The sequence below is a fragment of the Tauraco erythrolophus genome, chromosome 7, assembly GCF_009769465.1.
Source record: "Tauraco erythrolophus isolate bTauEry1 chromosome 7, bTauEry1.pri, whole genome shotgun sequence".
Taxonomy (NCBI): Eukaryota; Metazoa; Chordata; class Aves; order Musophagiformes; family Musophagidae; genus Tauraco; species Tauraco erythrolophus.
In genome coordinates this window covers 30579097-30592559 of record NC_141471.1, presented here as the reverse complement: position 1 = coordinate 30592559, position 13463 = coordinate 30579097, and the positions used below count along the sequence as shown (strand labels likewise).

Sequence of the window (13463 nt, the reverse complement as noted above, 5' to 3'; positions counted from 1 at the left end):
TTTAGAACCCCCCTAAAGCTAAGAGAAGTCTCTCTCTTGACTTTAGTGGCATTAGATTGGCCAAATGGTCCAAGCAAGGTTATTTAATATGCAGTGCCTATTTAGCACAATTTTGCTGCTTCGCTTATGCCTGTAAATACAGTTCCAGCCAATCAGTCTAACTTTTCAAATTAACAGAATAGCTACTGGGGAGTAGTTTCCATTTGTCAACAGATATATTATAGAAAGTTGGTTGCACTACCTCATTACTCTTGCTTTGTGAAAGAGCCAGGCTATCATTTGTCAATTCCTCATCATCTGCATTATTCCTGTTAAGAACTTTACTCTTCTTCTTCTTGGATCCTCCATCACTAGCCGTGCTGCTATTATCTTCTTCATTACCTTCCTCATCATTGTCATCCTCATCACTGCCGCTCCCATCATCTTCATCATCCTCATTATCTCCATCACTCCCCTCTTTTCGTAGTGCATTTTTTCCTTTTTTTTTCCCAGCAGTAGGCCGCCAGTCATTGTCATCTTCACTATCATAGTCATCCATATCATTTAGTTCTTCCATCGATACAAAATCCAGCAAAGGTCGGTTCCTGCGCAAATTCCATTTTTTTGGTTCGTTTGTTTGCTCATCAGCCACAGCATCAGGTTCAGCAGCTTTCTCTTTCTCTTTCTTCTTTTTTGGCTTTTCTTCTTCATCTTCTTGTTCTTTCTTTTCAGTTTTAATTACCTCTTTGTCTGCTGTTGGCACCTCTTCTTCAGTGGAGCTTTTTGGCTGTTGCTCTTCTACTTTGTCTTCTGCTGGTTCCTCCTCCAAGATATTTTCTTCTGACTCAGTACAGGAACCTTCACCACTGTCCTTTGATGCATCTTCACTCCCATGACCACTTCCTTCAGAATCTGTTGAGCATATGAAAATTTAAAAAAAGTTCCGACACAAATGTACCCCCAAAAATAAAATCTGTTGAAGCAAGTTGTTAAACAAAAGAATGATGCATGTTCCTCCCTCATAAGGTATTCCACCTATTTTTTTCAGCTGGTGTCCAAATACTGCTATTTCAAGTGGTATGTTGAGAATCTGTTAAACATGAGTGCATTTTAAGATGGCAAAAAAAAAAATGGCAGAATTTATTAAATGAACATTAAATGTTCCTTTGAACTGCAGTTCATATTAAAAACAAGTAGTAGCACAGAATATAGCACAGAATAATTTCCATGTGAAGTCACATCTTAAAGAAAGAGTATCCCAGTTTTTAAACTCGAGACATTTTCTAAATCTTCAAATTAAAATAGCTACCCCATAGAAGAGACTAAGAATTACAAAATGAAGAGTTTATGTAACAAGTACTAACAATACTTTGCATAATCCCACACCTTTGTTATTAGTACAAGTTTGTTTGTTTGGGTTTGGGGGCTCTTTTAATTTCCAATGTTATTTCACTTATTAATTCCACCTAAACTATGTCTCGTTCAGCGTTGCTGTTGTACAACACTGCATCAGTTCAAACCTCATACCACTCATATGATATTGTGTGTAGTCACTATTTCCATTAACACAGGTCAATCTGTGCAACAGAAAGGAACAGAAGAGGATTTGTATTAAAAAAAAAAAAAAATCACAAAAATAAAGCATCCATACTACAAAGTACATGTAAAAATTATTGAAAAAGATGACAAGTGAACTTGTTAAAATTTTGTGAACATCATCCACCTTGACTATCTTTCATCTTATATACACCTACTTTTCATTTGAAGTATTAGTTTTATTGAAGAAAAATCTCAGAAAATATTTTTTCTAAATTAATAGAAAACAAAGTTGCTTGATCCAAGGCAGGGATCAAATAGGCAATGGCTACAATTTTCAGTTTGTTCAGAGCCATCACCAAGTTCTTGATTCACTGTCACACAAATGCAAAGAAGAAACACATTGATGCTTGCAAAAGAAAAAAAAATCCTTAACCACTTCAGTTACCACACAAAAAAAAAAACACCACTCAGTATCACCCTACACAGAGAATTTCTGTGCACATCCATCTCTGTATAAAGTCAAATAAACAAACAGTGGGGCCAGTGTGCTACACGCTTCACATGGCATTTATTTCCACCCCACAGAACACTACCCATAACTAGCCGGTTGCTACTTCCATATAATCGTCAGTTTTGTCTTTTTCTGCATATACCTGTTTGTGGAAATATTCGATTAGGAGATTATCAACAAAAAAATACAGCAGCAGTGCTACTACTACTGATTGGGATATTAATGTTACCAGTCCCTTTGTAAGCTAATAAAAAGCAAAAGTTTCCTTCGGGTGTTCTAACCTTTAGAGAGCCAAGGGGAAAAAAAAAAAAAAGAATGAATGCACCAACACAAGTTACTGTACAGTCTTTTGAGAAAAGAGTAATTTAGTCATTTCCCTACACCTACCAACCTCAATGGTAGCAATCAAGTACAACATAATGAACTGAAGGTTTGAAATTGTAGAACACTCTTCAGGCACGCCTAAGAAATAAAAACAATATTAACCAATATGCAATCTAAGAAATTATTTTTAAATTACAATAGCTTTCTTTGGATACATATTCATGGACCTGTTGGAGTGGGTCCAGAGGAGGGCCACAAAAACGGCCAGAGGACTGAAACGCTTCTCCTATGAAAGGCTGAGAGAGTTGGGGTAGTCCAGCCTGGAGAAGACAAGGCTCCAGGGAGATCTTTTAGCAGCCTTCCAGTACCTAAAGGGAATTTATATGAAAGAGAGCCTTTTTACCAAGACCTGTAGCGACAGAAAAAGGAGGACAGGTTTTAAACTGAAAGAGAGTAGGGTTTAGATCGGACATAAGGAAGAAACTTTTTACAATGAGGTGGTGATACCCTGCAACAGGTTGACCCGGGGAGGCTGTGGATGCCCCATCAGTGTCCAAGGTCAGGTTGGATGGGGCTTTGAGAAACCTGATTTAGTGAAAGATGTTCCTGCCCACAGCAGGGGGTTGGCCTAGATGATCTTTGAAGGTCCCTTCCAACCCAACACATTCTATGATATTTGCCAGCTCTCAGACACTTCACAAGTAACTCCTAAAGCTAGATTCTTTTACTAGACATTTATATTATAGATTAAATGCCATATGTATGTTTAAAAGCAAAATGTATTTTTATATCTCATTTCACAGGTTCTGAGTGCTAATGTGTGCTACTTGTATCACTGCAAATAAGACAGTATAGGGTTTTGTCATGATAACTTAAAAATTGAGTTAATTTCATTTTATCTCATATTATTTTCTTTTGTTTTACTTCCTCACAATAACTCCAGACAGTAATTTGTCTGGATGCTTAAATTGTGATGTTTCATTTCTAAATATGCTTAGATTTCTTGTACATTTAAGCTTCTGCTTCATTTCAGGGGGGGTCTTAGTCTGAGTATAGTTTCATCTTTAACATCACTTGAAATTACCAACAGCGATTCTTGTAAATCAATACAACACTGAGGATACTCTCTAGCTGCTTTCTCCCATGCAAACAATATAAAGCAGAGAACAAATAAACACTAGTTTCATTCACTTTTCTCCTTCAAATTCTCTTTGTCTTCTGTCTGCACATTATGCTTCGTGCTCTTCTTTCTGCATGCATGTACACACCAGAGATACCTATAGCAAGGGATATCCCTCTTCTGCCTGAATACGTCCACTGTGATAGGCACTTTTCTAGAAAGAGTCATTCTGTAATAACAGCTATTTTTGCAGGTGTTCTTCTGTCAGATGCATTTTCAGCTAGGAAGAGGCTGCAGTATGCAATTTTCTCCTTGAAAGAAATTCTTAAAGAATGGCTCTTTCAAATTGGCAACCATATCATTTCATTCCCTATGGAAGAGTAGTCAAGTTACTCTCAGTGAAAGACGGGGCCAGATATACTGTCAAATAGTGAAGAATATAGAGCTCCACTGAGAACAAATATGAGAGATTACAGTTGTGAGAAAGGGATCATTTATTTCTGTACACCTTGTATCTTTAGCTCTACTAAGCACAACAGCAGGTGGCAGTCAAATCTAAAGAGGGTAATTCTGAAAGAAATTCTCTGGGACAGAACACTATCCTCCAGAAAAAGTGTAATAAAGATAAACAAAAGCGACTACTCATCTTCATGTCAGCTGTGGAGTCTTGTATATCACGTACTATGCACAACACATCGGGAAAGCTACTGAAATCACTACAGCAGTCAAAAAAAATTCTGCCAGGGTTTTGCAGGACTGTTTCACAAGCAGCTTTAAACATGTTACCCCATGATTCTGTTTGGAGGGTTTTTTTTTGTTCGGTGGTTGTTTTTTTTACATTTCAAGAAAATCCATGCAGACAGAGAGTAAGTGCTACACTGCATAAGTACGTGGCCACCCAGTCACAGAAGATAGGCTGATTCTTCAATGCAGTATTTAGCTTCACAGAGCAGCTTTTTAAAAAGCAGCTTTATTACTTGTTTTTAAGTAAAGTCTGAAGGATAAGCTAGTTAAAGAAAATCACGGACTGGATTTTGGGCTTGCCTCTTCCACTAACAAAGCCTAACCAACTCCAGATAGCAGAAGAGAAGCACATGGTGTCATTGTGGAAAGTTCTTTTTTTTTTTTTTTTTCACTGAGTCCTGTCTGGTTGAGTGCTACCCAGATGCTCACAGCTACTTACAAAGAATACAATCCAGGACCCTGGTATATTGAAAACAAGTGAAAAATCTGAAAAACTGAGCATGCAATGCAGAAAACCACCACCACAACTGAAGTTAGTCCTACTAAAAAGTATTGTTTAATAACGATCTATAGGCATAGTCACCCAGCCCACAGGGTGCTTCACAATACCCTCTTTTTGAAGGCAGTTAACAAAAAACAGGCTTCAGGTGAGGTTAATTCTTTTGGAGGTTAAAGCTACCTGATCACCATCACCCTGTTTGGTGGTCTCCTAGCCTCTTTCTTGCAATCACAAGGTGGATATCTTTGACATGATGACATGAAATTACTGTATATCTCTGCTAAAACACCATGTTACACACCATATACAATCCCCCATGCAGGTTGCCTGCATCCTGACACAAGGGGAAAGCAGAAAGCACCGCAAAAAGTGTTTGTCAACAACAGCCTCTGTCCATAAACTTCCATACAAGAACAACTCCAGAGTAACAAAAACTCCTTTGCACATGTGCTAAATGAAACACGTATAAAAGCAGCTGTACTTCCTATACATCTGATCTAGAAATTGCAAATAATTTTAAAGACTCCAAAATATCTTAAGGAAATGCTTAAACTAATTAGAAAGTTCTGATATTATTATCTGGATGTAAGAATAAGGCAGGAAAACCTAGATCATATATGGAAAATACGAACTTTTACATTGCCAAAGGCAGAGTTGTGTAACTGGTAAATTCCTGATCGCATTTGTCTATTAGACTAAAGCCCCAGAGGTTCATTATGCTAAGACCGATATAACTATACCGTAAGCAAGAACTGGAGACTTATACTTCATTTTCAACATAACTTCAAAAAAGAGAATCTAGCACCAGTTAGATACACACCACTGGCTTTCTCTGCCATTTTGCCGAGTATGATGATTAAACATTGGTGGGCTACTAGCAATTCAACATAAATAATGCGGGCAGTCAAAAAAATTGAACTGTCCAAAGTAACATAATTAAGAACATACAAAACAAAACCAACATACATTAAGATATTACTGCTCTAAGGAGAAAAATACATTTCTCAAACAATGTTTTAAAAAAAAAAGTATCTAAACTCTGCATTAACTGCATATGTAGACTGGGCAGGGTAGGAAATGAAACTATCACTGATCTGCTATTACATTTATTTCAAAAGGCAAGTATTTAGTTTAATTTAAAAAAAGGACAGAAGAGGAACATAAATGAAAGTTGTTTAGTAAGCAGTTTCCTCACTTCTACACTAGCAGCAACTAGTATTTAGTAGATGTCTAGTCAAGTCGTAAAACCACTCAAAACTAAGGGTTGCCAACTTTAACTTGAGTCATTGGGAACTGCCTTATTTACAAGGTTTTAACACAGATGGAATTGGTTACCCAGCTCCCCAACTTTCTTGATGTTTTCCCATTTCAGATACTGTCCTCGACCATTTTTAAGGTTATCAAGCTTTACTTGTTTCGAATGAAGTTTTGCATGCTCCATGATTTCCCTCAGCAAAGCTGCAGTCCTAATTAATCCTTAAAGTTGGATTCCACTACAAATTATTGAATAGTGAGCTATTTTTCCCAGAAACATCTAAGAGTTTCACATCTTGTACGAGGGAATTGACATCTGGAAGACAGCTGAACATGCTAAGTTTAAGTCTCTAAGGCACTGTAACAAGTATATGCTGAAAAAACACTTGAAAACATCCCATCCTCACTGAGCACATCTAGACTCTCAGAGGTGGCCAGGCTGCAAACAGACCATCCCACCAAGCTGGAATTAATAAAGCACAGGAGAACCTTCTCTGTGTGGCAGGAAATACACAAGAGACAGACATACACAAAAAAGGGGAGATGCAAAACAAAGTAGTAGGAGTAGTAAAATAAGAGCCCATGAAAATCCTGTTCAAGACTGATTGAACAAGCAGAACCACACTGAACCAAGGAGCAAAGGATCCATAAGGGACAGACAGACTGGAAAGAGGAGGCACAAATAGTCACAGTACGGAGAAAACAAAGAAAAATAAAGTCACCCCATCACTAAATCCACCCTGCCCAAACACTGGAATGAAAACCTAGATTTCTGTTACGTTACTCCTCTGCTGTCAGTAAACACACGAAGAACAGATATCTGAGTGTTTCCAAAGAGAATGCAAGTTCAAAATCCCCATCAGTCACTCTAAAGTGTTACTTCAAATGGCAGACATCCACACGGATAAAATATCTCACTTGGGACAAAGATAACCCAAGAGAACATAATGCTCATATTTTCCATTTCTCAATGGGAAAAAGCCCTTGAGAACTCCACTCAGAGACTAACACATTACAGTTGCAAAATCAAGCCTTGAAATGATTGTTTGATTAAGTTTGTGCAATTATTTGATAATTTACCAATGATTAGCTACTCAATATTCTCTCTTACCTTCACTATCTATTGAAACACCCTAAAACTTTTCTGTTGCATACCATTTAAGTTTCTTCTCAAAAACAAACGTATTATTTTCTTCATCAATATTTCAGTAGTGTTTATTGCTAAAGCATTTTGGTACTTCACAAACATTTCTTTATATTACAATATCCTGTACAGGAAAGCAAAAGTGGAATCTCCATTGTGCTAAGAGGAAACAAATTACAGAAAGATAAAGATATTTGCAACTTTTTAATTTTAGATCAAGTCACAGGTTTTTCAGAATACCTAATATACGCATGTATACAGATCATTACACATTTTAAACAGAGCTTCTATTGACCTCAGTTGCAATAAAAGTACATAATATTTATGCAAGTCAGGCTCAATACCAAAACCCAAACATTTACAAATGTCTCTAAAAAATTTGAGTCTAAGAGACTTGTAGCAGAAGTAGTGACAGAATCCAGTTCTTCAAGGCAGCATTCAGCTATTCTCTTCTTAGCTACACTGAGATAGAGAGCCAGTCCTTGAACTCACACATCATTCTTGTTCAGAGACCACACTACATTTCTCTGCATCATTTCAATTTCAGTATATGAGCTGTCAAAACTGATCGACTTCACCGATGAGAGAAGAAAAGTGGGAAGTCCTTGCTTTGGAATCCTGCTGGGAATTACTCTACAACTATACATTGATTTCTGACATCAGTGTATCTCATTAAATAAAAAATTAAAAAAAAAAAAGATAAAAACATAACTAGAGCATACTTTTTTTTTGGTAACTTAAAAGCAAAACTTGAAATAACTGATCTGTATTGTGAAACATATTATTAAAAAACTTGAGTATATCACAGTATCATCATTTCAAGTCACATATTTGTATGGTCTGACTCCAAAGGGACAGTTTTTCTGATTGATCTCACATTAAGATTCCATATGACATTCATTCTTAAGGAACAAATTTTTCAATATATTTATAAAAACCAGAAAAATACAATACTTTAAAATATGGCATTACTATTTTCTACTATGTAGAAACACAGAGCCATTAAAAGATTACTTCACTCAATGTTAACATAATGAATGCAAATAGTTTTCAGGCCTGTGGGCTTTTAAGTAAATTTACAAGAATATAACAGTTCTAAAATCAGTTTCCCTAAAGAGATGTCAGAATGATGAGATCTTTAAAGTGGAAAAGCCAGTAATTGCCTGTTGGTGTGACCTAAATCCGAAAGAAAATAAATTAACTGCACTGTAAGTCAAGGCCGCATCTTCTATGGCTTTTTTTTTGGTGGAAATTGAGGATAAGTGATTAGATATATTTTCTGTAATGAAAAAACTTTACCAAAGCATCAGGACCCTTGAATACAAAAATTCAGAAATGCCAATTCCTTCCTAAAAGTAGTTAATACCAACTTCTCAAATCCTTACTGCGTCTCACGTTCCCAGCAATCTTATAGAACAATGAACATACGTAAAAGCTTAAATGTTCAGGGCTCAGTCCTCCTAGACTTGCACAATATCGTCTACTAGCACTTGTCACTTAACATCCTAAAGCCAGTACATATGGATGCAACATAATCAACAGAGAGTAAACAACCTCAGATTTCTTTTAATTCGGTATTTAAACAGCCCTTTTAACTTTCAAATTTGTTGTGTTTTTTAAACACCTATATGTGCATTTGTGAATCAAATAAAAATACATTGCAGAGCTGTGGAACTACCATACTTCCAGGATTTTTCTGAGTGCACTAGTAGAATTTATGGTCATTTTCACTATAGAAAGACTGTTTCTTCCTTCTGTCACGTTTATCTCCCTTTGTAAGCAAACTACGCAATGAAATTCTGAATTCAAGCAAATACTAAAATATTATTTGCAATAGGCTGCACATGGAGAGACCTCTATGGTCACTGAAAGAAGAGTAATAGCCCTGACTGTACTGAAGAAATACACATTATGCTTTGAAGGCTGAATCCACAGTGAAAAAAAAGGAAAATCTGTTTTCAATTAGCCACAATCCAGAATTTGTCTAGTTAGGTTGCTCGTATGTGCACACACATATTCTTTATATACATATATATATATATATAAAACTTTGAAACTATCTATGTTAACTTAATACATATCTGCGTGTGTAAAAAGTCTCTTTACTTCAGCACTTCTTCCAAACGAACCTGAATGGACTAGGTACAAACAAATTTTAGGCTATGTTATATCAGCTCCATTTTAAATCAGCACAGATGTTCTGTTTCAAATATCCAGCAACTATTCATTTAACTTGTATTATACATAAGAAATGTTTCTTTTTCCTTCCAACTTAAAAGGTTATATGCTTAGTAACTTCCTACTCCCTAACTTCTCCAAACATTCACAACCTTCTCCTTTCACATGGAAAATCTTTGAATAAAGTGTAAAACAAACTCTGCTGCTGTTCCAAAGCGTTTTCACAAAACTTAAATTTTATTAAGTAGAACATTAATTTCTACTACAAGTGACAGATACAGGCTCTGAGATGTTAAAACAAAGCTACATGAGATATAGGAACACAAGAGTACTTAAAGGAACACTTTATAAGTAGAACTTGGGTTTTTCTCATATGCTTGTTTCAATTGAGTGTTGCTTTTTTAAGGGAAAACTCATCCAACTTCCTCAAAATGAAATCAAGATTGAAATACTCTTAAAGCTAGACACTGACACCCTCCATGTGTACTTACAATATCCTAAAAGTTAAAGAGGGTATCAATTATAAATGAATCCTCTGCATTTAGACACAATTGAGTCAGGAAGCTTTATTCAATATTTTTAATTAATTAATGATTGTCTTTTAATCAAATAATATATTGCTCTGAATTATGTGTCCATCTCCCATACTCCATTTCCAATTCTCCTTTTCCCTTAAATTCTGCCTACACTACTGTTACAGAATAGAGATTTTCTTTGGGAACTAAAACTCATTTATTTTATGGTAAGTTGTCTTTAGAAAAGGCAGTGCCCTTACTCAAAAGAAAGGATCAAAAATCCCCAAAACAAGATTAAAAGAATAAAAGAAACAAGCCCGCAAAAATCTTACCTTGAATTGGTAAGACAACATCAGTTTTACTCTGTTAAGTCACTGCAGCCTGCTTCTACCTGATCAACCAAGGGAAATATGTCTAAGCTTGGGGAAAAAAAGCCAAGGAGTATTAGGGCACATCTTAAAACTGGCAGTGGAGAAATGATTTTTAAGCATTTTTGATTTCATTAACAAGGAGGAGCTTGCCAGACGTTAAAAAATAAGTCTTTAAGTGGAGATGGGGAGTATTTTTACAAGATATATTCACATGAAAACAGATCAGCGTCCCCAGTGCAGAAGTAACAAAGTGAAGTTATTTGACAAGCTGTCACAATGCTTCCCTTACACCTCACACATCCTGCATCTCCTTGCTTATTTCCCAGAACATCCAATGTGCAGTTTATTGACAAACACGGTCCTGCCCCTTCTTTCCAACATATATGAATTTATTAATATTATTTTGGCATCCTGTTTACTTTCAGTTTCTGTGGATGTTCACTGCAGATACAGGAATCTGCACGTTTAGAAAAGACTGCAGAACAAAAACACTCTGAGGCAAGGACCTCTTTCTAGCATGAACCACATACACCTTTCTGCATAGCTATCTGAATAGATATATTGTAAAAAACAATAAAAATCTGAACAGATTATGCTCTGCTGAAGATTTTCATTCACCAAGTGGAATTAACCTTGATAAATAGGCAAGTTCCTAACTTCACAAGAAACTATTATCCAGACTGATTCAAAACAAAAAGGCTTCAGAACATTCTTATTTCAACACTAAACACAGTGAATATTTCAAAAATTATCTCTACATTTAAGAAATAAATAGATATAGCTAAGGCAGTCAGCACAGAAGCTACTCAAATGATTCTGCCAAAAGCTGTTTGATAATCATGAGTTTTCTGGTGAGAAAAAATTATCTGCAATTGAACTACTGTATGGACGTTTTCTTTAATCAGTTGTTTCTTATCCGCAGCATATGAATTTCCAGTTCTCCAACTTGAGTCACTGAACTTCAAGTGGCTCCAAGTCCCAGCAGTTCACTAATACCATTCTGTCTCCCAAATGATATTAAATTAGCAACCATAAAACAAAAGTGAGATAAATCCGAACCGAGGAGATGAGGAAGCATATTTACCTGAAGCATCTCCAACTTTAAAATCACTGTCATCAGAGCTATCATAATCTAAAGCTTCCAGCAGCGAAGCTGCCAAAGGCTTCACTTGTCTCCTCTTCGAACTGCGGTCCACTGCAGGAAAAAAAACACAGCATTGTTACTAGGCGGCATAACGAGAATTCAGCATCGTTAAAGATATTTTAATTTAAGGGAAAGGCAGAAGGGCCGTGACAGGGAGGGGCAGTCTCCACCACGCCGCCCGAAGAGCAGCCGGCGGCTGCAGACGGCACCGGGGTCCCGGCGACACTCGTTCCCACAGGTGCGGGAGGAGAGCGGCGGCACGCACACCGGGAAGGGTTCACCCACAGCTGACCAGCCAGGAGCAGCCTGCCCGGCGGAGCAGCGGTGCTCCCTCCCTCCAGGCGCCGGGAAACACGACGGCACCGCACCGGCCGCGGGCTGCCCGCAGCCCCGGGCACCGGCAACAACCTCGAGGGGGCGGGGCTGGGCGGACACCGGGGTCGACTGAAACCCCCGGAGCCACCAGCACCTCCAGACGTAGCGCCCTGGCGCGATCCATCAGCGCCAGCGACGAGAGGCACAGGGACGGGGCAACCGGGGCCGCAGGGCTCCCGAGGGACAGCGATGCGCCCGGGGAAGGCGCCGCTCCACGGGAACCCCGGCGCGTCCCCGGGACAGGGGCGGGAAGAGCTACTGAGGATCACTTACTAAAGCCTGCGCAGGTGGGCGGCGAGCGGGCACGGGCCCTCGGGTGCAGCGCCGCGGAGCCGCCGGGCCCCTTCCCCAGACAATGGGCACGGCGGCGACCCGGATGCAGACCCGCGCCCGCGCGCCCGCCCGCCCGCGGCGGCCCGTCCTGCCGCTGCGCCTGCGCACCTGCCCGCCGCCGGCCCAGCGGCGCAGGCGCGGCCCGGGCGCGCCTGCGCGCCGCGAGGTGAAGCCGAGGAGGGGGCAGTGCCCGCCCTCCGCCCGCTGCGCACCGCCTCTGCCGCGGCGGCGGGCGGTGGCGCGGGGTGTCCCGCGCTGCGCTGGGAGCTGCCGTCGGGAGGGGTGCGGGTCGTGCCGGGAGTCAGCAGCGCCTGGCACGGGTTCTCCGTGAGGAGGCTTCCTGTTCAGCATCTCGGGTATTAGGAAAAACAGCTCAAAAACGAGTTCGGCACTTCCGCCGTTCCCCCGTGTGGAAACGAAGCGTTATAAAACTGCATTTACTTCCCCCCTGTTGTAAGAGCCGAGTTCCGTGTGGGCTGCGTTGCATTGTCAGGCTCATTGTTGCGCTCTTGAAAAACAGCAAGCCGCTGCATTCGGAAAAATAAATAAATAATTAAATAAACAAACAAACCAACCCCTACAAGGCAGCAGGCATAAATAAATAAATAAATAAATAAACAAACCCCTACAAGGCAGCAGGCATTTTTGTTTGACCGCATCGCTGGAGTCCAGGAGCTAAGCGCAAAAGCTCACGGTGAGAGACGGACGGGAGAGGAGAGCGATGCGGGGCTGTTGCCTTGTGCAAAAGAGTCCCAACGCCCCGAGAGACACCCCCAGCCCCTGCGTGCCCGGGACTGCCGGTCCCCCGCGTAAAATGAGCCGGCTGCACAAAACCTTCACAAGGTGTTTAAAACGAAATGAGGGAATAACCTGGTTTTTGGCTTTTTCCTCAAACTTGTTTTTGTAATTAGAAGAACAGGGACATCTTAAAGAACTGATGCTCTGACATCCTGGTATGGCTTGAAGAGCTCGAGGATCAAGAACAGCGCTGAACATGAAAGCTTGCGACAGAATTGTAAGAGCGTTGTTGGAAGGTGTGTGTTTAGCGATGGATAAACGGAAGTAGGGTCACACGAATTCTACGTTGAAGTGTGGAGGGGAGGTAACGTTTGGCAAGCACACGATCCAGGCCAAGGGCCTGCGCTACATTTAGCACTGCTCTGTGTGTATCACCTGTGCAAGCCATCCCAGGGCCAAAACGCCTTTTGGTAGGGCAAAGACAGGTAGCGTGTTATGGGAGTATTAGTCATCTTTTTTTAAATAGAGCATAGAGATGGCTGGTTAGTGTATGATGTAATTATGCATCTGAAATACTTTCAATAATAATTTTCTGTGTTTCAGATTTTGAATACTTTGGAAGGGTAGAAAATTCCAAAGGAAAACGTGCATTCAATGTTCATTCTGTGCTTGAATTTCCTTGGGTTTTCATAACA

At 39.7% G+C, this 13463-nt stretch overlaps 1 protein-coding gene across 1 annotated transcript in view; it reads right to left on the bottom strand.

Annotated features, from left to right (window-relative positions):
• The window catches only part of PHF14 (PHD finger protein 14), a 166974-nt gene extending 154974 nt beyond the window's left edge, over positions 1 to 12000 (bottom strand). The window contains exons 1-3 of the mRNA XM_086614903.1: positions 11971 to 12000; positions 11263 to 11373; positions 242 to 891 (exon numbers count right to left, since the gene is read on the bottom strand). Of these exons, the coding sequence (XP_086471029.1) occupies positions 242 to 891; positions 11263 to 11373; position 11971 (762 nt within the window). The 5' untranslated portion in view covers positions 11972 to 12000. The remainder of the gene's footprint in view (positions 1 to 241; positions 892 to 11262; positions 11374 to 11970) is intronic.
• Between the last annotated feature and the right edge of the window lie 1463 nt (positions 12001 to 13463).